The 26624-nt window shown below is 38.8% G+C and overlaps 2 protein-coding genes across 4 annotated transcripts in view; both read left to right on the forward strand.

The window, feature by feature from the left end:
* The window catches only part of LOC144603209 (nebulette), a 76935-nt gene extending 74893 nt beyond the window's left edge, over positions 1-2042 (forward strand). Inside the window, exons 20-22 of one of the 2 annotated variants that reach the window (XM_078416402.1) lie at positions 1240-1332; positions 1447-1539; positions 1781-2042. In XM_078416402.1, the coding sequence (XP_078272528.1) occupies positions 1240-1332; positions 1447-1539; positions 1781-1921 (327 nt within the window). In that variant the 3' untranslated portion in view covers positions 1922-2042. Of the gene's footprint in view, positions 1-1239; positions 1333-1446; positions 1735-1780 lie in introns of those variants that run through there. The other variant, XM_078416411.1, reaches the window with a different exon arrangement.
* Positions 1-25543, forward strand: part of nebl (nebulette) — a 248629-nt gene extending 223086 nt beyond the window's left edge. Inside the window, exons 5-9 of one of the 2 annotated variants that reach the window (XM_078416421.1) lie at positions 2418-2592; positions 6595-6687; positions 9852-9995; positions 14004-14128; positions 24392-25543. In XM_078416421.1, the coding sequence (XP_078272547.1) occupies positions 2418-2592; positions 6595-6687; positions 9852-9995; positions 14004-14128; positions 24392-24568 (714 nt within the window). In that variant the 3' untranslated portion in view covers positions 24569-25543. The remainder of the gene's footprint in view (positions 1-2417; positions 2593-6594; positions 6688-9851; positions 9996-14003; positions 14129-24391) is intronic. The other variant, XM_078416429.1, reaches the window with a different exon arrangement.
* The last annotated feature ends 1081 nt before the right edge of the window (positions 25544-26624 follow it).

A 26624-nucleotide genomic window follows, 5' to 3' on the forward strand; every position in this document is an offset into this window, starting at 1 on the left:
TATTTAGCAAAAGAAGTGATCTGAGCCATTGGCCCAGATTTTGATGTGGCACCTAACTGCACACTGTCTGCACTTCACACAACCATTCCGGTCGTTTCCTCCTCTCCCTGTTTTGTCAGGTAGAAGATGCAGATACAGGAACAGCTTCTTCCTCTCTGTTACCAGGCCTCTGAACAGTCCTTCCATAAGCTAGTGTACTGTCTGATTCACCTCCACCCCGTTGTCTCTGAAACCTTTGCTACAGTGCTGAGAACGATATTCTATACTCTGTATATTTTCCTTTGCTTGACCTCTGTACTTGAGTTTGTTTTAATTGTACACTATTAAATGTACAATACTATGTATGTACAATATTATTTGATTTGATAGCAAGCAAAACACTGCATGCTTTTCACTGCACCTCGGTATATGTGATAATAATAATAAACTTAAATATAAACCTATTTATTTCTCCTTTTTACCAATTATGTAATACAGATCTGCAAGATTGGACCATAATATTCCAGGCCCATAATATTCCAGACTCGTTTGCAAGGTCCTGAAAGATGGCAGAGCCTTGAGTGATATTATTAGGTCATATGGGTAGGCCAGAACAAATACAGCCCATGCTACTGCCTTTTTAAAGGGAATGGACAAATATTTAAAAAACCCCATCTTTAAACACCTGTAAATAAAAACACATTACTGCAAACAGAAATAATGAAATCATTAATCCCGAAACGTCGCCTATTCATGTCCTCCATAGACCCACTGAGTTACTCCAGCATTTTGTTTTCTTACTAATCTCTATCTTCTCACAGGTGTAAAACTCCTTTGAAATCTCTGGGCTAGTGGATCTTGTGCCAGATCCATGTGATGTCCAGCAGCAGAGTGTACTGGCAAATTTCAGTTGACACATCGATCAACAAGTTCAGAACTGTCACATTTTCGTGAGCATGCACCAAATTTCTGAACTTGCCAGCATCTGCAATGTGAAATTCTGGCAATTCTACAAGGAAATAGTGTCATTTAAAGCAATTCCTCTCTCCAAAGTTGCTCTCTGTATTTTTGCTTTCTAATGCAGAATGTTTTAAAGATTTGTTAAAATTGCACTTTTAAAATCTTTTACATGCTTCCAAAAAGGAGCAGTAACTGATTAAATTAGTTTCCGAACATTAATATTGCTAAGTAGAGACAAATACATGTGACTATTTCGTAAATACATTGAAAAATAAGTTACATCATTTTTATTGTGTCTAGGTGAATTACAAAGATGAAATTGGACAAGGAACAGCAGTTCCAGATCTTTATGATTTAAAACGTGTCAAAGGGAATCAGAAGAACATCAGCTTGGTTTGTTTATATAAGAGTTCATTGTTATAAGGGTGCTCTTTAAAATGCACATAACCTTTAGTTAGTTCCTTAACATTTTCATCATCATGTATATAATATATATTTGTATTCAAGGTCCAATATAAAGAAAGGGTTGGCACAGGGACAGCGGTCCCTGTTACTCTTGAGATGGAGCGAGCCAAGAGAAATCAGTCAAATATCAGTTCGGCAAGTCTTTGCGCCCTTTTGTATGTTAACTTCTTTCTGTGATTATACTGATCATACATATAACAATTGTCAGCTTTTTCAGTTCAGTAGTGTTTGATATTCAGAAATCAATTGTATAAAATGATTAGAAAGTTAAAATATTTTATTTAAGTCTTGTTGCATTGATCCTGTTTTGTCTGTCCTATGACATAATTTGGGAAGTACAACTTGTATGATCTAATGCTGTTAATTTGGTCGGTAGGTGCTGTACAGTACTGACCTGAAGGAAATGAAAGGCAGACCGGTTCAGCTTTTTGACACTCCGGAAATGAGACGTGTTCGTGAAACACAAAATAATATCTCTACGGTAGAGTTAAACAGGTTTTCTAACAGCACTGTGTAGAGCAAATGGCACTTTGACTCTGTGACTAACTGTGTTTGATAATTCACAATGAACCAGAAATCTAATGGAAATCACTAAATTCACACTGGTAAATGAATACTCATGGTATGAATCTGTATGTTAAATAATGGATATGTATTCAAAAGAATTTGTCTCAATAAAAATATTAAATGAGAATCCACCTGCTTGTGTTTATTTTGTGGCACATACATTGCTTGTATAACATTCACATATCTGATCCACTGCACACAGCTTGAATGTTTTTATGCCTGAAGCGATTTGATGCTATAATGTATGGGCAGAGCACTCTGTATGGCTGAATAGTGGTATGTGTGATTGCATGGATGTTTTTGAGATATGAGAATAGAATTCAAAAATAAATGTTAGGTTTTATTATTGTAATTTTGATAAGAGATGTTAAATGTCTTAGAATTTGATAATGTTGATAATGCAACAAAATGTGCAAATAACTATTTGCAATTAATTTTGTTGACAGATTAAATACCATGAAGATTTTGAAAAGACAAAGGGAAAGGGTTTCACTTCTGTCTCCGATGACTTGGTGACTGAGCGAGCAAGGAAGAACACACAGTTTATGAGTGACTCAATGTATAAAGGAGTGCAACCCCATGTGGTGGAGATGGAGAAAAACAGATCGGGCATCATGGGAGGTATTTTTGTTTCCTTAAAACTTTGATTGATTGATACTTTATTTGTCACATGTACTTGGTACAGTTAAATTCTTTGTTTTGCATACAATACACAATACAATACGCAAGGAGTCGCCTCACATAGGGGGCCGACAGTTACAAAAACTTACAAAATCTTCTGCCAAATTTTATTTTCATTAAAATCCCACAGATTCAATAGGTGAACAAATAGATTGCAATATTGAAGGATGTACTTCAAAAAGAGTATAAAAACATGGTATGTTATTTCAGTACAGGTTCTCCCAGGGTTCCATTCATTAGAACTGACTGTAACCGATTACTTTTTTTAAAAACTCCATTCAGTTCGGCCCCTGTGTTTTAAATGCTCATTTTGGTTGTAGAATTTGTCATCTTGCCCCTGTTCTTTATTGCAGCGAAAGTCTGAAGGTATTTCTGAGAAACTTTATGTCGTTATTTTCTAAAATATATAATAACTTCTGGTTGTTACAAATATTTGTGAGGACTCATTGATAACTTTGTCATTAACTGCTGCATGTGCTCTCTGGATATGGAGCAAAAGGATGCTAAACAGTTACCCTGGCAAAAGGGTGCCCATAGTAAACCAACTTTCATTAAAAAACGTTTTTTTCGATATTCACCTCCTTTTTGTTTTGTTGAAATTATTATGTTTCATTACGAATACACTTTATCATAATTTTGAAAAATTAATTTGGTTGTTGATTACAATATTGCATGGCATAAGTTCGTGAAAATTTGATGTCTACCTCTGAATAATCAGTTTCATCCATCTGAGTGACATTTTTATAGTTTGGACTCTGGTGACTTGTCTTGTGACAGATGTGAGTTAGTTGTACTGCTCGTGTGCTGTTTGATTTTCCACTTCTTGCATTGTTGTCAACACCTGAGTTGGATAGAAGTTGATCTTGTCTATCACCATCCAAACTTTGCTCCTGGACCTGGAGTCAATGAGATGATATACTGTAACCTCTTGTGACTGGCAATGCACAGGAACGTTTTTTCAAATAATAAGAATGAATTTTTGATTATCTTTTATCACACCTTGTCCAAAGTGAATTTAGCAAAATAAGTATTTTTCAATGATTTGTCCGTTATGTCCATCTCACAATTCTGTTTTGTTTTCCAAAAGCAGTATCCAAAAGCTGTCTCTATTCACAAGATGAAAGCAATTCTCATAGGTGTTAGTGCTGTTTAGAAATATTTGCAAATTGCAGTAACATATACGGTAAAAAAAGGGATCTGGAAACTTCAATGTGTGCCGTTTGAGAGGAAACCGTAGGCAAATATGGCGAAGCTTCATACCAACACTAGGGAAGACTCAAAAATGTGTATATTTTTAATTAACTGAGTTGCAGAACTGCAAATGTAAAGGATTGAATACTGTTGCAAATTGTAGCACTGCTTCTATTTTTAGCTTTTAGAAGCATCTTTTTCCTATTATATTGTTTTAAAAAAAGGCAATATTCTTCTAGGTTTAAATCATATATCTTTGATAAAACAAATAGAAAATAATAATCGTTCATGTTGATATCATTTATTTATTAGAAAGAACTAAATATTTAATTTCAATTAAATAATAACATATAAACATACCTGGAATTAGAAGCTTGTATTTTACAAATTATCTGCTGTTGTATGGGAAAGAAAGAATAATGCTTCTATTAATAATGTAAAAGAATTTATCAATAAACATACAAGAGTTAGAGCTATAGAAATGTACAGCATGGAAACAGGCCCTTCAACCCAACCTGTTCATGCCAAACAAGTTGGTGTTCTGGGTGTAGAGTCATACAAGCGGAGAAGGGTCTCAGATACTTTGTTCCTGCATCCCAACCACGTCCTTGACAGAAACTAATCAGATTGACAGACATGGCTCCCTTTTGGACCGAAAAGTTCTGGAGGCTTTAAAAGCAGAACTGTGAAAGGAATTTACAGTTGCATTACCTGGAGTTAGGGGCTGATTCCTGATCTTCCAGATGTAGTGGAGAAAGAGTTAGGGGATAGGGCCAGTGTACCTTTGGAACAAGGGCTGTTTGACTGTAACCAACAAAAAGGCAGACATAGCTGAAGTCCGTGTGAGTGCCCGCAGCTACACCTTTAACTTGAAGAAAGTGAGAGGAATCGAAAGAGAAGTTGTTGAGTGCGAGGACAGGTTCTACCAGATTCAGGTGAGTGTTTGTAGAGGAAAACTGATTGGGTCTCTGTTCAAGAAGTGGAGGGTCTTGAAACCTTCCTGGTTGGGGAATTTGCATCCAACACATCATTCTCAATATTTCCGCCACCTTCAACTTGATCCCACCACCAGTCACATCTTCCCATTCCCACCCCTTTCTGCCTTCTACAGAGACCACTCCTTCCACAATTAATTTGTTCACTCATCCCTTCCCACCCAATCCACCCCCTCCCCATGTAACCCCTCCCTCACACAAACACATATAACTCCTCCCTCACATCCATCAGTCTCTTCTTCAGTCTCGACCTGAACCGTCCCCCATTCCTTCTCTCCAGAGATGCTGCCTGTCCCGCTGGGTTACTCCAGCAGTTTGTGTCTATCTTTGGTTTAAATCAGCTTCTGCAGTTCCTAAACAAAAATAAGTCACTGGGTAAGAAAACAAAATGTTGGCAGATGGTGTTTAATGTACAGACATATAAGTTATCTACTTTGGCAGAAAGGCTAGAAAAGAAGAATATTAAGTGATGGCACAGCCCGTGGAGCTGCTGCCACATAGCACCAGAAACCAAGGTTTGATGCTGACTACGGATACTGTCTTTGCAGAGTTTGCACATTCTCCCTGTGAATGTGTGGGTTTCCTCCTCATGCTCCGGTTTCATCCCACATCCCAAAGATGTGTGGATTTGTGTTCATTGGTCTCTAAATTGCCTCTAGTGTGCAGGGAGTGGTTGCAAGAGTGGTTGCAAGAGTGGGATAATATTGAAATAGTGTGAACGGGTGATTGATGGCCGGCATTGACTCGGTGAGCCGAAGGGCCTGTTTACGTGCTGCACCTTTCAATCAATTAAATCCATCAATACTACATTCCTAAAGTCAGAAAGGTATGCAGCATGGAAGTAGGCCTTTTGGCTCTACTAGTAAATACCGACCAAGGAAACCAAAGAACTCCGAGAAAACCCACGCAGTCATGGGGAGAACGTACAAACTCCATACAGCCAATACCCGTAGTCAGGATTGATCCCAGGTCCCTGGTGCTGTAAGGCAGCAAGAAGATGTGGGAAAGTTTTTCTCTGGGGTGAGAGGATGGTTAGATTCTAAAGCCAGAAAACACATTGCCAGAAAAGGGGATTTTGCATTTAATTTGGAGACGAAGAAGAGTTTATTTTCAAATAAGTTCATGAATCATTGGAATTCTTCCCTAGAGATCTGTGCACACTGAATCATGAACAAAAATGAACAGATTTTTGGACAATAGGGGCTCAGGTAATGAGGGAAATAGGCAGGAAAGTGGAATTCTGATTTGTCAGGATATTAATCAATGTTACAATAGTCTGAAAGATTCCAATGGTCGTACTCCTGCTCCATCTCCTAGGGTTTTTAAGCTCTTAACTGACTTTGATGTATTTTGTTAGGAAGGGGTGGACCTTAACCAGACATGTGGCAAGTATGTGACTTCAGACCAACAGCCACATGATTGACTCGTAATAGTCCTGCAAAATAGCCTAATGAGTCACTCATTGACTTGGACTGTGCAATAAATGCTGGATTCCCAAATGTACCTGCAATTTATGAATGTTAATGAAATTCTCCCACCTGCCACCCAACTTCAACTGGAGATGGCAATCCATGGGTAATATCTTGTTTTAGTAAAATAACAAAGGCATATCTCAATTGCCATATATTGAACTGAAGGAAGACTGTAGAAAATATTAATCAGACAATTTTTTTGAAACCTGCTTTAAACCACTGTAGTTCAGGCTTTGCTATCGAGGCTTTTACATGTCTCCTATCCTTTCCTTTTCTGCTAAAAGAATTTAAAGTATGGCGTACTGATCCTGGTTCCATCTTTGACTTTGATCCTCTTGAAGACAACATCCAATCCAGAAGTCTACACTTGCTCTCTGGTATAAATCCTACATGCTTTTAAGTTTTATTTCCTAGTTTATTTGCTTTTATTTAATAATGCAAATTGAAGTTAATTTGTTGTTATATATTTTATTTAAATGCGAATGGCAATACCACTAAATTCAGATGGTGAATCAATTATAAATTTTAGACAAAGTTAAAATTCAGTTTGGAAGCCACTAAACATTGGGCAGAACTGTGCTGATGTAGACTTTGGGATCAACATATCCTATCTCAACATAGTGTGTTGAGTTATAATCGTTTTTGATTATAAGTTTAACTATAGAAAGAGGAAAATAAAATCTTGAACCAAACTTCACCAGCATACTTTGTATCAGATTTGGTGCCTCAGTGCCCAATCTGTGCCATATGTGGTGGGCAAACTTTGCAGATTTTCCACACCTACCTCCTAGATGGTGACTAAGGCTCAAACAACACAGAATTGAGGCCCTGACTCTAAAACACATAAATAAACAAATAAATTAAACTAAACTAAAATATTTAAAACATCACTTTCCTCATTCTCCAGGTTGGAAATCGGATTGAAATCAGAGGAGTTTCTAACCCTCCTCTGGGTCTGTCCTGGCATTAGATCAGAGAATACATTCAGCAGTGATTTGGCAGCAATGGTGCGCAGTGACAGATAATAATAATAATAATAATAATAATAATAATAATAATAATAATAATCATTTATTTGGAAAGGGACAATGTACATTCATTGACATTCAAACAAATGTAAATGCACTCGAGTTAGCTGAAAGGCTAGTTTTCATCAACAGTCCCTTAGCCTGATGTTGTTAGGCATCCTTTTTTATGTTGGTTTTGAAGCCGAGGTTTGAATCCATGTGTACTCCTAGATATTTGTATTCTGGGACAACTTGTAGATGTAGTGGCTTCCATCACTTGGCCCTTCAGCAAGCATGTTTAAGCCTGGAACATTTTTTGCCTTTGAAATCTTTAACCACAAGATTTAGTGCAATAAGTTTAGTCTCTCCAAACAAGTCAAATATTTTGTTGAATGTACATCTGAATATAGTGGAATTAAATTATTTGTTCTGTTCAACTGGTTGTTATACTTTTTATATGAAAATGAAATTATGAAAGGGATACCTAAGTGAATGGTTTACAAATAAATAAACACTAGGGCAAGCCGAAGTAGCATTAGTTTAATGTGCACATTTTCTCAAATAATAAATCTGTAAGTGCCTTTCACCAAGCATTGTAGCAATGGATGATACTCCTCCCAATACAACATGCAAATTCTAATATATGTACTTTTGACAACAGAAGTCACATGAACTTTGAAGGATTGTATGCCAAATGACAAATTAAGGAGAATGTAAATCTCTATAAAGTGATGGGTTTGGGTTAGATAAATCTTTCAGATTTGTGATCAGCCCACTTTGAACCAACCTAAGATCAGCTTTATAAAAGCAGCTTTTTTCCACGAGTGGTAGTTGTACTCAATAACCAATGTCTGTAGTCTCTTTTTTGCTCTGGTTTATTTTCACCCACATGTTTAGACCGTAATGTTGTATCCTTATTGTTTTGATGTGGTTATGCTTTATGCTTAATTGTTAACTGTATGTTTGTGTTGTCATTTGTGAGCGGAGCACCAAGGCACATTCCTTGTATATGCACATATTTGGCCAATAAACTAATTAATTAATTAATTCATTCATTCATTCAGATGGGATGAGCAGGTGGCCAATCACTTCCATGGTTTAAGGTTGTTCATTTAAATATTTTAATGAAGCTGCAAGATTTTCTGACTCTTTCACATTTAACCCTTTCCTGCCATCATAGGTGGATGAGTACAATAACTTAAAGTTAAATTTCTTTTAATTTGCCAGATAATGTAACTAACCTTTAATTTGTACCTCCATTTCCACAAGCTACAGATCCCTCTTTCTCACAACTGCAATCTTCTACAACCACCCATGCCATCCCCCATTCCTGTTGACCTGCCCAATCCCTCCCATCTTTAGCTTTCCTACTTCAGACTTGCAGACATAGAGGCATACAGTGCAGATACAGGCTCTTCAGCCCAACTTGCCCGTGCTGACCAAGATGCCCCATCTACACAAATCTCAGCTGCCTGTGTTTGGCCAAGGCAACTGGGATTAGTGTAGATCTTTGTTCCCAACCAAAGTATTATTATGGCTTTCCCAAATGTCAGGACATTACCAATATTTCTCTGCTTCGAAGTAAATACTGAAACTGGTATCTCCATTCCAAAAAGGTGTATTTGTCTACATCAATAATAGGTAGTTCCACTTTCACTTTACACTTTTGAAACAAGGAAATCATTAGATGTGTTGTATACACTCTACTGCCCAGAAATGTTTTTGTTTGTTTTTCTTTCTCTCTGGTGTGAAATGCTGAAATGAAATTCATTCCAGTAAATTCAATTAGTTACATTTCATCTACCAATCTTCTCAACTCATTCTGCACTCATGCCACCACCGAATCCTGAATCTGTTGTCCTTTCAAACTACAACCGTTGTTGGTATCCTGTTGCTACAATCATTAAGAAACTTCAGAATATCAAGGTATAGTAACTTTTTCTTGATTTCTACTGTATATCAGGGAAATGGTGCTTTCCATTTTCACACACTATTTCTCATTGCAGTAGGTAGTGGTATTGATTAGATACATTATCTGGATTCTTAATTTGCACATACCTAGGCCTCACACTGAATCCGTAAGAGAACCTCAGCAACGAATCACAATGCACAGCACTGTGTACCCTCCCGTGATGTAATGTTTGTTTGAGATCCTATTGTGCATGAATAGGAGTCATTGCAACTTACTGTCTGAACTTCAGGAGGTGTGTCATTTTATTTACAAAAGAATGGGTACTGGCATTGTGAGCTAGCAACTCTTTATGGCTCAGAAATTGAATTTACATTGGTGGTAAAGTAAAGTTGCTTAGTTTTTGAGAAGCACTGAGAATAATTTAATGTTATTCGTACTAATTTGTCATTTGGCATACAATCCTTCAAACTTCATGTGACACAAAAGCACAAGAAAAAATATTTTTGAAATTTTGTAGAAAATTGTTTTTAGTACATATTTGGTGTAGTTTGAAACAACGGTTCATTTTATATTATTTTGTGTACTTCAGCTTCCCTTTCTATGTTTTTCTCTCTTGCTGTAGAAAAGGCAAAACGTTATAGTAAACATTCTCAGTCCACGGGTGTGGGTAGTATAAGTGCTGGAGATGAAAGGTCAGAGATGACAGAGGTTAATCCAACCTTCTCCAGCTACAGTGAAAATACCCTGGAAGTGTCCGACGAAGGAGGTACAGAGCTGCAATTTCAGTACTAACTGCACATCATTGCATGCAAAGCACCTAGATATACACTGTTATTAAAAAGAAGTATTGCATTATTATACATTTAGCCTAATTTAAGTAAATGTCTGGATTGGATTAAGTAGTTCTGACGGAAGCTCATCCAATTGAGATTTTAGTTTGTTTGTCCCTGTACAGATGCTGCCGGATCTGTTGAATATTTACAGTGCTTTATATTTTAATTTTGATTAGGCAGACTTTCCACACTCAGATTTTGCTTTCCTTTGACTTCAATGGGAAGTAAAACAAGGGGAAGTTCATCTGACTTCATCACTTGCTCACTGGGCAGGTTTGGTTGAAGTTACACTGAAGTGCTGAACATATATATATATATGTATGTATATGTGTATATATTGAATCAGTTAGTTCTTATTTCGTGCACAGTAGTCACGCTTTTTTAACTAACATAATAATGAGTAACAACCTGTTGGGTAGTAATATCAAAGTTTTTAGTATTGATTTTGATCTTTGCTCTCTCAAATTACTCATGAAGTATCCGTCTGCCAATTGGAAACATGTGTGGAATAAGGCGAAGAAAAAACATGTATGAATAGTTCCAAGAATGTGGGTGGAGATGGGAAATAAATGCTGACCTTGCATTACCTCTGGCTATGTGCTTGATATTGTCATTTTGCTACTTAGCATTTTTTAAGGCTTTGTTAATCTTTCTGAATCAAGATTCGTACAAGTCATACAGTTTAACTAAGCACTTGCAACATAAAGTTGTTTGTGCTTTTCATCAATTTTTGCATCTTGTAAAATACTTATTAACAAATTAGAGCTGCTGAAGGATTAAAATGTTGCAAGGTGAGAGGCAAAATATTTAAAAGGGACTTGAGAAGCAGCTTTTTCCACACAGGGAACTGTGCGTAGTTGGAACGTTGCTAGAGGAAATGGTGGGGGCAGATACAATTATGACATTTAAAAAACACTTGGATACGTGGATAGAAAATGTTTGGCGGGATATGGGTCAAGTGCAGGCAAGTGGGACTAGTTCAATTTAGCAACTTATTTGACATGGACAAGTTTGGCCGAAGGGTATGTTTCCTTGTTGTATGACTTTGCGACCGATTGGTTTGTGCCACTTTCATTTGGCACTGAAGTATTCTATCTACATGGTTAGTTCCATTACTGTTAATCACAATTGCTCTAAAATTTTGATCTCAAATTTCCATAATCATAAGACTAGTGAAAGAGTCATGGTTCTTGTGTTCATATTCCCATCCAAACACAGAGGAAAATAGTCATAGAGCTATTTAGCATTGGAAATGACCTTTTAGGTCAAACCATCCTGATCAAGTTACCCAACCAAGCTATTTACACTTGTCTGTGCCTGGCCCATATCCCTCCAAATCTTTTGTATCCATGGACCTGTCCAAGTGTCCGTGAAATGTTGTAATTTTCTTCTTTGTGAAAAGGTTGCACTGTACATAATTTTTTAATCTTTCCCCTCTCACGTTAAACTTATGCCTTCTAGTTTTAGGCTCCCCTGCTCTGGAGGAAAGACTGTGGCTGAATACCTTATCTCTACCCATGATGATTTTTAGTCCTCTATAATGTCACCCCCTCAGCCTTCTATGGACCAGAGAAAAAAGACCAGTTTATCCAGCCTCTCCTTATAACAAACCCTTCTGACAACATCTGTTATATATGTGTAGGAAGGAACTGCAGATGCTGGTTTATACCGAAGATAGACACAAAATGCTGGAGTAACTCAGTGGGCCAGGCAGCATCTCTGGAGAGAAAGAATAATTGACGTTTTGGGTCACAACCCTTCTGACTGTAGGAGGCTTCTGACCCAAAATATCATCTATTCGTTTTCTCCAGAGATGCTGCCTGACCCACTGAGTTACTCCAGCATTTTGGGCCAAACATCTGTTATATACATTGTTATATGCATTTAAAAATAGATAACAGATTATCAAATGAAGGCTTTTGTTTATTGGATGAACCTTTGATATTGAAAGGTAAATATGCACATTGTAAATTACCATTTATTTTCCCTTTCTGATTTAGAGTGTCTAATTTTTTTTGGTAATATCAATTCAAAACATTAATAACGGTCTGATTTCTTACAATACCATGTTTTGTCATGTTATTTATCTGCTTACATAATTTGAGTGATTGCTTCCTCCATGTAATTAATGAATATTGATGAAGAGACTAAGGAGTTGCAAGTGAGTCGTAAGTCTGGGTTGATACACCTATGAACATGACCAATCCTTGCCAGACAGCAACGAATTAAAGAAATAGAATGATGTGTTACTTTATTTAAAGTCATGACCAAATTTATAAACTAGGAATCGAGGAACGCACTGATGAAAGCAGCCATAAGGATGATTCCAAAAATGAGAGGATTTTTATGACAAAATGAAGAAACTTCCCACCATGCAAAAGGGTTACCCAAACGATTATCTTACATGGCTTCACAAGACAATTGTAGGAATTACAAATAAAAGAGAATAATATTTTATATTACAATTTATCTCATTCAACCTGCGACAAACTCCAGGCAAGAGTATTACCTTTTGGCAACAATCAAAAATGAAGCATTGGCTTCCCAGTGTTTGGAGAAACGTATTGTTCACTGGACTAGATGTTAGATAGTTTGATAATATACATGATGAAAGGTTTGTATCTTTCAGGGTAAGTTGCAGATGGAAGTGCAGTTAGTAGAGACAATGGAATTATAGATTCTGTACAAAGAAGTCACCGAGATGAAGATGAAATATTGTACACTTCCACAGTTTCTATCTTATAATGAGCAAAGACTTTTCCTAATTTAATTTAAGGATGTAAAAATTCTGATCTGCACAGCATAAAGAAACACCAAAATTGTGCAGCACAATGGAATCAAACCAGATGGTCTTGGTGCCAGTAACATGTACTTTCAGGAGAATCCATGGGTAATGTGCAACACCTGTAATTTGAACGGCAGATACCTCTATCTTTTAACCAGTAGATTACTGCAAAACATTATTGTGCACCCTGGAGAACACTGATAGGAGGGATGGCAGGAACAGGCATTTTGGTCTTTGTGTGTTAAACTAGTCAAAGAGACCAACACCTAGGGCGAGCTGCTGTATACTCGGGTCCATACCCACCCATGTCTGAAATGAAATGGCAATGGGCAGTCATGCATAGGAGATAAATACCAAGAGTGAAGGCAGGGGATGCTGTCCCACGAGTGGATGGAATTTCTGAGTAAAGATGACTGACAGGATATCAACAAATTCAATGTTTGAATATCAGTGATTCCTACACATGGTGATTTGACAATTCATCGTTATGGCCTATGCAAGTGATATTACACTACTTAGAAGCTACAAGAGATATCACCATGAAAAAGACAGAAGAGCATGATGATATTTAGTAAAAGAGCAGATTATGGGAGCAAAAGCCAGGAAGGCTTCCCAGCGGGCCGCGGCTGTGGGCTGGGTACGCGGCCGGAGGCTTTTATCGAGGAGCCGCGGTCTCGATGCCTCCCGGATCGCCGCGTAGAAACCCAGGTCGGGGCCCAGCTGGGGCATTGGGGGTCGGACGGAGGAGCCGGGACTCGCGGGTCAGAATCCGGGTCGGTGGAGCGGCCAATGGAGCCCTCGTGGAGCGTCAACAGCGGTGAGGCTTGTTGATATCCTATCATACAGTCATGGACCTTCAGGTACACATCAAAGTGCTTTTTAAATCAGAGGAGGGTTTCTGGCATTGAGTTCCACACACCAAATCACACTCCGGGTGAAAATTCATTTCTCATTTCCTTTCTAATCCTTTTTTAATTACTTTATGCTTTTAAATTTACTATCCATGGCACAGATGGAAACGATGGACGTCATCTCAAGAGCCAGAGCAGGACAACGGATTAAATCCATGCAAATGCACAATTAAATCGTGTTAAATTTGTGCTGAAATTGTAACACTGTATTTTAAACCTCTGCCATTGTTTTTATTATCAATTAGCTGCTGTGCTTCCTGGAGCTTACCAGCAGATGCATTCTCCTCATTCTCCTGGATATGGTTATATGCATCAGTCCAATGTATCCTCTGTGAGGCCACAACATTCTGTCCCTCATCAAATTAATATGGTAAGCGGCATCACTTATTAAAGAATAATTTCATTTAGATTGATTAGTAATATTTTTTCTTAAACATATATCTTTGAATTTCTACTTGAATGTTCTTTTCTTTACTTTCCAACCATGAGCATGCACCTCCCAACTCGTACTAAAAGATAAGGTGATAGACTGTTTGTCTTGACATGTTGGAGTTATGATTCCATGTTTGGATGGAAATGACCACTTGTTCAGATCACTTAAATTTGAAAAAGGAACGGCTGAGAAAATGTGGGCACTCCCGGACTTACCTAAGGCTTATGTTCTGTGAACATTTCAATAAGTCAGATTTTGGCAAGTAGAAATCACCAACTCTGTATCTGTTTCCATCCCCTGTCCGAAATAAGTGTATAAAATCATGAGCAGGTGCACAGAGTCTCTTGCCCAAAGTAGGTGAATCGAGGACCAGACGACATAGGTTTAAGGTGAAAGGGAAAAGATTTAATAGGAATCTGAGGGGTAGCTTTTTCACACAAAGGGTGGTGGGTGTATGGAACAAGATGCCAGATGAGGTAGTTGAGGCTGGGACTATCCCAACGTTTAAGAAACAGTTAGACAGATACATGAATAGGACAGGTTTGGTGGGATATGGACCAAATGCAGGCAGGTGGGACTAGTGTACCTGGGACATGTTAGCCAGTGTGGGCAAGTTGGGCCAAAGGGCCTGTTTCCACACTACATCACTCTATGACTATGACTTTAAGTCACTGAGAGCATAAATTGGAATCCAGCAGAAATCACTCTCGGCATGCTTGTCAAATCCTTGTCCCTCTCCTCACTCAAACCGCTTGGCTAAAGCTCTCTGTCTCAGCAGCAGCTAACAGCTCAAAACCAATGTATATTTAAAGCATTAATGCCAATAAGTAATTTATTTATCTAAATTATGTAACACCATTATTGTAGTTTTGGATAGTTGATTCGTGAACAATTCTATGGTATTGAATATGCCAAAGACTCCACATTTTAAATATATCATACACAAATATGAGGCATGTTGGCGCAGTGGTAGAGTTGCTGCCTTACAGCGCCAGAGACCTGGGTTCGATCTTGACTATGGGTACTGTCTGTATGGAGTTTGTATGTTCTCCCCGTGACCTGTGTGGGTTTTCTCTGCGAGCCCATACTCCAAAAGATGTGCAGGTTTGTAGGTTAATTGGCTTGTCCGTAGTGTCTGTAGGAAAGTCTTACTGTGCAGGGATCGATGGTCGGTGCAGACTCGGTGGACCAAAGGGCCTGTTGCCGCGCTGTATCTCTAAACTAAACTAAATTAATATAATATATTCCTTTATTCGTTCCACACCGGGGAAACTTACAGTGTTACAGCAGCAAAGTGGATAGCAAGAGAGCAAGAGATCATTCATTATAAATAAAAGATACATAAATTGTCATCAGTTTTCCATGTGTTCTTAGCTGTTATTGTTGACCCGTCTGCTGGGAGCAGTGCTGGTTGTGCAGTCTCACAGTAGCGGGAAGGAAGGACCTCCTATATCTCTCCTTCACGCACTTGGGGTGAAGCAGTCTGTCACTGAAGGAGCTACTCGGTGCAGTGACAGTTTCCTGCATGGGGTGGGAGTCGTTGTCCAGCAACGATGTTAGCTTTGCCATCATCCTCCTCTCTCCCACCACCTGCACTGAGTCGAGGGGGCAACCCAGGACAGACTGGCCTTCCTGACCAGCTTGTCGAGTCTCTTCCCTTCCGCCGCTGAGATGCTGCTGCTCCAGCAGATCACTCCATAGAAGATGGCCGATGCAACCACCGTGTTGTAGAAGGTCCTTTGGATTGAACCCCGCACTCCAAAGGACCTGAGTCTCCTTAGCAGATAAAGTCTGCTCTGGCCCTTTCTGTATAGTGCATCGGTGTTTTCAGTCCAGTCTAGTTTATTGTTGAGGTAGACACCCAGGTACTTATAAGAATACACCCTCTCGATGTCCATTCCCTGGATGTTCACCGATGTCGGGGGGACCTGGCATTAAATTAAATATATCAACAAAAATGGCTATCATATCACAGGCATAATTATCAATGCAATTCACTTTTTGCATAGAGCAATTAATTTTGTACTAAATCTCAGTTGAAACTGCATGAACACACTTTTTTTTCAAATAAAGCAATTTTGATCAACTATAACTTGTTAAAATAATATCTTATTAAACATATTGCAGAGTTTACTATTTCTGAGCTGTTTGAAATTAACTATCATATGATAACATTCATTAAACATGCCTTAATATACCAGAAAAGTATATTCTATAAAGTGGCCAATCACTCTTTGGAGACCTTGAACATTCTTTTGCACTTTGTGAAATTCTCCATTGTATAACCATATAACCATATAACAATTGCAGCATGGAAACAGGCCCGTTCGGCCCTACCAGTCCACGCCGACCACTTTTTCTGACCTAGTCTCATCTAACTGCTCTCGGACCATAACCCTCCAATCCCCTCCCATCCATATACCTATCCAATTTACTCTTAAATAATAAAATTGAGCCTGCCTCCACCACTTCCACCGGAAGCTCATTCCACACAGCCACCATCCTCTGAGTAAAGAAGTTACCCCTCATGTTACCCCTAAACTTTTGTCCCTTAATTCTGAAGTTATGTCCCCTTGTTGGAATCTTCCCCACTCTCAAAGGGAAAAGCCTACCCACGTCAACTCTGTCCGTCCCTCTTAAAATTTTAAAAACCTCTATCAAGTCCCCCCTCAACCTTCTACGCTCCAAAGAATAAAGACCCAACCTGTTCAACCTCTCTCTGTAGCTTAAGTGCTGAAACCCAGGCAACATTCTAGTAAATCTCCTCTGTACCCTCTCCATTTTGTCGACATCCTTCCTATAATTTGGCGACCAGAACTGCACACCATACTCCAGATTCGGCCTCACCAATGCCCTGTACAATTTTAACATTACATCCCAACTTCTATATTCAATGCTCTGATTTATAAAGGCAAGCATACCAAACGCCTTCTTCACCACCCTATCCACATGAGATTCCACCTTCAGGGAACAATGCACAGTTATTCCCAGATCCCTCTGTTCCACTGCATTCCTCAATTCCCTACCATTTACCCTGTACATCCTATTTTGATTTGTCCTACCAAAATGCAGCACCTCACACTTATCAGCATTAAACTCCATCTGCCATCTTTCAGCCCACCCTTCCAAAAGGCCCAAGTCTGTCTGTAGACTTTGAAAATCTACTTCATTATTAACTACACCATCTATCTTAGTATCATCTGCATACTTACTAATCCAATTTGCCACACCATCATCCAGATCATTAATGTAAATGACAAACAACAGTGGACCCAACACAGATCCTTGGGGTACTCCACTAGACACTGGCCTCCAACCTGACATACAGTTGTCAACCATTACCCTCTGGTATCTCCCATTCAGCCATTGTTGAATCCATCTTGCAACCTCACTATTAATACCCAACGATTTAACCTTCTTAATCAACCTTCCATGTGGAACCCTGTCAAATGCCCTACTAAAGTCCATATAGACAACATCCACAGCCTTGCCCTTATCAATTTCCCTGTTAACCTCTTCAAAAAATTCAAGATTAGTCAAACATGACCTTCCAGGCACAAATCCATGTTGACTGTTTCTAATCAGGCCTTGTTTATCCATGTGATTATATATATTGTCCCTAAGTATCTTTTCCATTAATTTTCCCACCACAGACGTCAAACTAACAGGTCTATAATTGCTAGGTTTACTTTTAGAACCTTTTTTAAACAAAGGCACAACATGCGCAATGTGCCAATCTTCCGGCACCATCCCCGTTTCTAATGACGTTTGAAATATTTCCGTCATAGCCCCTGCTATTTCTGCACTAACCTCCCTCAATGTCCTAGGGAATATCCTATCAGGACCTGGAGACTTATCCACTTTTATATTTTTCAAAAGTGTCCGTACCTCCTCTTCTTTAATCCTCATAATTTCCATCACTACTCTCCTTGTTTCGCTTACCTCACATAATTCAATATCCTTCTCCTTGGTGAATACCGAACAAAAGAAATTGTTTAATATCTCCCCCATTTCTTCCGGCTCAGCACATAGCTGTCCACTCTGACTCTCTAATGGACCAATTTTATCCCTCGCTATCCTTTTGTTATTGACATATCTGTAGAACCCCTTGGGGTTTACTTTTACTTTACTTGCCAAAGCAACCTCATATCTTTTTTTGGCTTTTCTAATTTCCTTCTTTAGATTCCTTAGATTCCTTTTACATTCTTTATATTCCTCAAGAACCTCATTTACTCCCTGCCGCTTATATTTATTGTATATCTCCCTCTTTTTCCGAACCAAGTGTCCAATTTCCCTGGAAAACCACGGCTCTTTCAAATTATTATTCTTTCCTTTCCACCGAACAGGGACATAAAGACTCTGTACTCTCAAAATTTCACCTTTAAATATCCTCCATTTCTCTATTATATCTATTATATCCTTTTCATAAAACAAAATGTCCCATTTCACTCCTTTTAAATCCTTTCTCATCTCCTCAAAATTAGCCTTTCTCCAATCCAAAATCTCAACCCTTGGTCCAGATTTGACCTTCTCCATAATGATATTGAAACTAATGGCATTATGATCACTAGACCCAAAGTGCTCCTCAACACATACCTCCATCACCTGACCCGTCTCATTTCCTAATAGGAGGTCCAACACTGCCCCTTCTCTGGTAGGTACCTCTACGTATTGCTGCAAAAAACTATCCTGCACACATTTTACAAACTCCAAACCATCCAGCCCTTTAACAGAATGTGATTCCCAGTCTATGTACGGAAAATTGAAATCACCCACAATCACTACTCTGTGCTTACTACTAATATCTGCTATCTCCTTACATATTTGCTCTTCCAATTCTCGTTCCCTATTTGGCGGTCTATAATACACCCCTATAAGTGTTGCTAAGCCTTTCTCATTTCTGAGTTCCACCCAAACAGCCTCCCTAATCGAGCCTTCTAGTCTGTCCTGCCAAAGCACTGCTGTGATATCCTCCCTGACAAGCAATGCATCACCCCCACCTCTTGCCCCTCCGATTCTATCACATCTGAAATCCTGGAATCCTGGAATAACATTCTGGACATGTTAATAGCACTTGCTAAAGGGCTTTACTTCCCAAGGAAAAGATAACCTTAAGAGAGATTCCTAGATTTATGAAGTAATGTACCAGTATAGATTCACTTTCAGAAATCTATTACACCTATTTATTAAGACACCTGATATCAGCATGAGCGGAGTTCTAAAGTTATACTGTTATTCTATGGAAAGGAATACTTCAACAATAGATGCTGTTTGTTCTCCATTACAAAGGCCAGGACTATAGATGCAAGAGAATTCAGTTAAAATGGAAGAAAATTACCCATATAATCAGCATGATGTGTAATTTATGTTATAATAGAAATACTGCTGTGATTTCATAGCAGTATCTCATCTCAAGCTTCAGAAGCCTTTTATTGAAGACTGACATCAGAATCGAAAGCATTCCTCAGAATCCATTATTCTACATACAAGACATATATATCACTCTCACTTTATTTTCCTAATTCTACAATGAAAATTAATCTATTCATTGATGTTTTTGAGAAACCACTCTTTGTAGTCAGGTGAATGTCTTGCAGAAAGGTTTCATTAAAGCAATAGGGGACATGACTTTGGACCAGCTTGAGAATTGTTAAGAAGTGGTGGACTTCAAGAGAATCAAGTTGCTTCCTTGCCTCCTGGAGTCAGCAATAGATCTTCAGATGCCATGACCCTTAAATGGTTCAAACTTTATGCCATATGTTTTCAATTCCAAGCCCAACTAGTCAATGTGAATTGGGGAAAGCAGCATTTTGCCTCGCTGTCAGTACCAGATACCATTGATGGCTAATATTGGTGTATAAATTGCCAGAGAAAACCGATTAAAAATAAATTCCTGTAGTTGCTTAAAAAAAATACACTGGAACAACTCAGCGGGCTAGGCAGTACCTCCGGAGAACATGGATGGATGACATTTTGTGTTAGCACTCTTCTTCAGAGTCATTCATTCAGAGTCTGAAGGGTTTGAAGCATCATCTATCCATCTTATTTTGATATGCTGCCTGATCTGCTGAGTTACTCCAGCACTTAGTGTCTATTTTTTTAATTGAACCAACATTTGTAGTAACTTAAGTATAAGAAAATAACTGCAGATGTTGGTACAAATCGAAGGTATTTATTCACAAAATGCTGGAGTAACTCAGCAGGTCAGGCAGCATCTCGGGAGAGAAGGATTTTTAAATTATTAGATTCAGCCATGATTTATTGAAATGTAGAGAGATTTACCAAGAAGCATTTCCTGTTCCTGCCTTTGATGAAGTAAACGTCATAATGCTGTTCTCCTTTGTAGTGGAAAAATAAATATGTGAAACAGATCTGTATCCCTATCCTTTATTTTTATTTCAGTTATTTTGTCTATTAACATTTTATTTTGTGTATTAGCAAATGCCTCTGTAAATCAAACTGCATCCACTAGTTCCATTGTAGTCATCCTATTCATTACAACCGCAGAGAGCTGCCACAGTGAAGGATACTATTTTATTTCTTTTAAAAGAACTGAAGTATAGTTCCACAGTGAATGTGAAGATGTGACTAACTGAATTTTTAAAAGAGTTATCATAAATTATCCATTTGAAAGAGTTCTCACAAATGTTCTTATGAGGATGTTTGCTTTATCCATATATCAAAGAAGAGATTCCTGTTGAAGGGAGTTCCCTTTGAGACTCCCTGCTCTGCTCCTCTGTCCCCACCAATCACTCCTCTTGACACCTTTCCGTACAAAGGCAGGAAATGCAACACCTGTCCTTTCATCTATTCCCTTTCCACCATTCAGCAACCCAGACAGTTCTCCCAAGTGAATCAGCGATGAATGTGCTCTCCTTTCAGTTTAGTGTACCGCACGCAGTATGTGTTCACAGTGAGAATCAGATTGGGTGATCACTTTGTTCAGCACCTGTATTCAGTCTGCAGGAATGGCCCCTAAGCATCTGGTTGCCTATCACTTGAATTTATCATCCCATTCCCATCTTGGGCTTTCTGTCCGAGACCTCTTCAACCATTATAATCGCAGGCTTGAGAAATCTGGGCATATTGCAGCCTTCTGGATGTAATATCAAATTATACAATTTTAGGAACTCGATTCTTGTTTCAAACAAAACTGCCTATCTTTACTCTGATATTGGCTCTAGTTTTTCTCTCTCCATAAAGTCATAGTATCATAGAATGATTGAGTTATAAGGCACAGAAATTGGTCCTTCAGCCCACCATCAGCACATCTCTATACATATCCCATTTACCACATTGTGTTCTGTGCCTCAGTGATGCAGGTGTTCATTTAGGTTAGAAACATAGAAAATAGTGCAGGAGGAGGCCATTTGACCCTTCGAGCCAGCACCGCCATTCATTGTGATCATCTACAAACAGTAACCTGTGCCTGCCTTCTCCCCATAGCCCTTGATTCCACTAGCCCCTAGAGCTCTAACTCTCTTTTAAATTCATCCAGTGAATTGGCCTCCACTGCCTTCTGTGGCAGAGAATTCCACAAATTCACAACTCTCTGGGTGAAAAGGTTTCTTCTCACCTCAGTTTTAAATGGCCTCCCCTTTATTCTTAGACTCTGAACCCTGGTTCTGGACTCCCCCAACATTGGGAACACTTTTACTGCATTTAGCTTGTCTAATCCTTTTATAATTTTATACGTCTCTATAAGATCCCCTCTCGTCCTTCTAAACTCCAGTGAATACAAGCCCAGTCTTTCCAATCTTTCCTCATATGACAGACCCTCCATCCCAAGGATTAACCTTGTGAACCTACGCTGCACTGCCTCAATAGCAAGAACGTCCTTCCTCAAATTAGGAGACCAAAACTGCACACAATACTCCAGATGTGGTCTCACCAGGGCCCTACACAACTGCAGAACTTTGCTCCTGTACTCAAATCCTCTCATTATGAAGGCTAACATGCCATTAGCTTTCTTCACTGCCTGCTGTACCTGCACACTTACCTTCAGTGACTGGTGTACAAGGACACCAAGGCCTCGTTGCACTTCCCCTTTACCTAATCTGACACCATTGAGATAATAATCTGCCTCCTTAGTTTTGCCACCAAAGTGGATAACCTCACATTTATCTACACCGATTAGCCAAAACATTATGATCACTGACAGGCGAAGTGAATAACATTGATTATCTTGTTACAATGGCACCTGTCAAAGGGTGGGACATATTAGGCAGCAAGTGAACAGTCAGTTCTTGAAGTTGATGTGTTGGATGCAGAAGAAATAGGCAGGAGTAAAGACTGATCGACTTTGACAAGGGCCAAATTGTTATGGTCAGACGACTGGGTCAGAGCATCTCTGAAATGGCAGGGCTTGTGGGGTGTTCTCGGTCAGCAGTGGTGAGTACCTACCGACAGTGGTCCGAGGAGGGACAAACCACAAACCAGCGACAGGGTGTTGGGCGCCCAAGGCTCATTGATGCGCAAGGGCAACGAAGGCTATCCCGTCTGGTCCAAACCGACAGAAGGTCTACTGTGGCACAAGTCACAGAAAATGTTAATGGTTAGTCATGGGAGAAAATGTGTCACAATACACAGTGCATCGCACCCTGTTGCGTATGGGGCTGCACACGGAGGATCAACAGCATATTAGGCAGATGGTTATAATGTTTTGGCTCATCAGGTCATAATGCTTTGGCTGATCGGTGTACATTATACTGCATCTGCCCACTCACTCAACCTGTCCAAGTCACCCTGCAACCTTCTAACATCCTCTTGGCAGTTCACACTGCCACCCAACTTTGTGTCAATCCGCAAACTCGCGAGTGTTACTTCTAATTCCATCATCCAAATCTTTAATATGTATATGTTGTAAATAGTTGCGGCCCCAGCACCGAGCCTTGCGGCACTCCACTCTCCACTGCCTGCCATTCTGAAAAGGATCCCTTTATTCCTACTCTTTGCTTCCTGTCTACCAACCAATTCTCTATCCCTGTCAATACCCTACACCCAATACCATGTGCTCTCATTTTGCTCACCAACCTCCCGTGTGGTACCTTATCAAAGGCTTTCTGAAAGTCTAGATACACTACATCCACTGGCTCTCCTTCATCCATTTTACTTGTCACATCCTCAAAAAATTCCAGAAGATTAGTCAAGCAGGATTTTCCCTTCATAAGTCCATGCTGACTTGGACCAATCCTTTTATCACTATCCAAATGCGCCGTTATTACCTCTTTAATAATTGACTCTAGCATCTTTCCCACCACTGATGTCAGGCTAACTGGTCTATAATTCCCTGTTTTCTCTCTCGCTCCTCTCTTGAAAAGTGGGATAACATTAGCTACCCTCCAATCCATAGGAACTGATCCTGAATACATTGAACATTGGAAAATGATCACCAATGCGTCCACGATTTCTTGAGCCACCTCCTTGAGTACCCTGGGATGCAGACCATCAGGCTCTGGGGTTTTTATCAGCCTTCAGTCCCATCAGTCTACCCAATACTATTTCTCGCCAAATGCAAATTTCTTTCAGTTCCTCTGTCTCCCTTGATCCTCTGTCCACTAGTACATCTGGGAGATTGTTTGTGTCTTCCTTAGTGAAGACAGATCCGAAGTACCTGTTCAACTCTTCCGCCATTTCCTTGTTACCCATAAAAATGTCACTTGTTTCTGCCTTCAAGGGGCCCACATTTGTTGTTACTAATGGGGAAATGTTCTAATTAAATAAAATACTTAATTGATTTCATTTGGAATAATTTCACATCAGTATAAAATATGTAACTCCTGTAAAATAAAATGCTGTTTTGTAGCCAACACAAACTATAATTATAAATATAGGGGTTTTTTCTATAGGTTCCACCTACACATGTAAATGCAGTTATAGTAAGTAGACCACTCTTTTTGAAAATGTCTTAACTATTATTTACGTATTTTAAACCTTTTGCAATATTCACTAATTACTGACATTGAATCACTCTTTCATAATCTTACCAAATTTGTTTCCACAAGTTGATATTAGAAATTATTTCTATCATTTGGTGGGGGGAGTCAGGAGGGTGCAGATGCTTCAAATCAGCCTAAATAAGTTTGATGTAAGTCATACTCCAACAGCAGCTGAGCCTAGTTTCATTGTAAGTTGTGTAAATGATGAGTCCTTTATTTAGCAAATGTTCACTCCTTCAAGATACTTGTCTTTTCATTACAGAGGACATACCGCGCAATGTATGATTACACTGCCGCTGATGAGGATGAGGTTTCCTTCAAGGATGGGGATTATATCATCAATGTACAAGCAATTGATGAGGGTTGGATGTACGGAACTGTGCAGAGAACTGGAAGAACTGGAATGCTTCCAGCAAACTATGTAGAACCTCTTCACTGAATCCTGTTTCCCACCACTTGTGCTTAAGCCTTTATTTTTATTACACTAAATGGTAATTAAATATCAAAAGGGAAAGATAACTGTTAAGTATATTAAAATCCTATTTACTATCTAAATAGCTTTTCATTATTGTATTAATAATGTACTCTTGAGACTTTCTAAGAAACTCTTCTTCCTACTGGCTAATCGTATTGTTCCGAAGGAAAACTATCATCACTACGGTTTCCTGCAGTCAGTAAGGCTTTTAATAATGTTGATGTATCAACATTGATTATGCTAATCTTTAACAGTAAAACAGAAACTTTCAGCTGATGTGTTTGTGTTACAGGTTGTGATCAGTTTTGACCATAACTCACAGTACCACAAGTACACAGTAATTACTGTGTAAGGCTTAACTTTAGTTGCTTCTATCGTATTTGCAGATTCTTGTTTTTGCAAAGTGTTTTAAGTTTAAAACAATCCATCATGATGATAATATGTATTACAAATGATTGTAGGCTAATTCTGCAGAGATTTAATACTAACATGCACATTTGTATTTTGCCTGTGAGATGCACTAAAGTCAACTGCATAACATGAAGTATTTCCTTAGTGGAACTTTGTCTGTCTTCCTATGCACTGTGGATATCTCAAGCACTTTCTTCACATTGAAATGAATTATCTATGTATAGGTTGCTTGATAATGTTTTATTTCAGGTGTTTTTTTTTTGCCTTTTTAGATTTTGGAGTAATTTGGGTTATTAGAAATTGAGATTCCATTGGATGAATGTCTGGGTTTGTTTGGTTTACCTTTGCTTGATTTGGTTATTGGTTTGGCATGCTCTGTCTGCTCTGTACTGTCTTGATAGTCAATAATCCAGTTTATTGAATTGGTTATAAGGTAGCTTTCAATACCTTTATCCTGGTGAATGAACAATTCTATATTATTGGCACTAGTGCCACAAAAGACCTAATAAAGATATTGTAGTATGTTCATTCTTTTGATTAATGGTCACTATTTCTTTCAAAGCAATACAACTATTTTCCTTTACATATACGCATCAGAAATATTAAACTAACTAATATTATGCCATTTAGAAAATCATATTCATGTTATTCTATCATCTGGTTTGAGGATTTTTTATTTACACAGAGGGCAAGCAGGATGATCCAATGCATTCCCAGTGGCATGTGCCATTGTTGAAACTACTTCAGGGATGTTCTAAGAGCGCCCTCAAATCTTTTTTTCCATCGCGTGATTGTTTACCTCAGTTAGCTCACCATTAAAAAAGGCTGCATCAGATGTTCTTTTGACACGTTCTGTCTACCTGATCTGTGATTCATTCAACAATGTGTGGATACTGGGGAGGATTTACCAGGACAGAATGTGGGTGACTGGAATCTTGACATGTCACTTGATGTGACGTATTCTGTGCAGACAGGTCAGGTGTAAGTGGTTAAGCTGCCTTGCACATCTGCTGTACCCTGTCCTTGTCTCTCTAGCATAGAGTAAGGTGTGTATGACAACCGCACGATACACATTCGTACTGATTCCCCATCATTCCCACTCTTTACTTCTCAGTCTTCCAAAAGCAGAACTAGCTAGTGTTATCCTGTTGTTGACTTTGTCATCGATGATGATTGATATTGGGAAAATACTATAAGATATGTGAACTTGTCTGCTACTAAGAGCCTCTGATGATCCACAAGGATGTTTGGTCCCTGTATGCGGTGCTTAATACAGGTTGAAGCATAACTTCTGTTTCCTTTGTGATCAGGAAGTAAATATCACAACACTTGCTATTAGTTGTAGGATATTGTGGAATTCAGAACGTGTTCAGTTTACCATGAGTTTTGAACCCAGTCAAGTTTCCTGACAATGTCAGAGTACATAAGAAATAAAAGCAAGAGTAGGCACCTTATTCAGCCTCTTATACCTGCTTCACCATTTACCAAGATCGTAGTTGATCTTTCACCAGAGCACTGCTTTCTAGCACAAACTTCTTTACTTCCCAAATGTTCCTGTAAAGAGCTAGAAAAACAACAAGCAAATGCAATGCTTCCTTACTTCGAATTA

This window comes from Rhinoraja longicauda, chromosome 2 (genome assembly GCF_053455715.1).
Source record: "Rhinoraja longicauda isolate Sanriku21f chromosome 2, sRhiLon1.1, whole genome shotgun sequence".
NCBI classification, from domain to species: domain Eukaryota; kingdom Metazoa; phylum Chordata; class Chondrichthyes; order Rajiformes; family Arhynchobatidae; genus Rhinoraja; species Rhinoraja longicauda.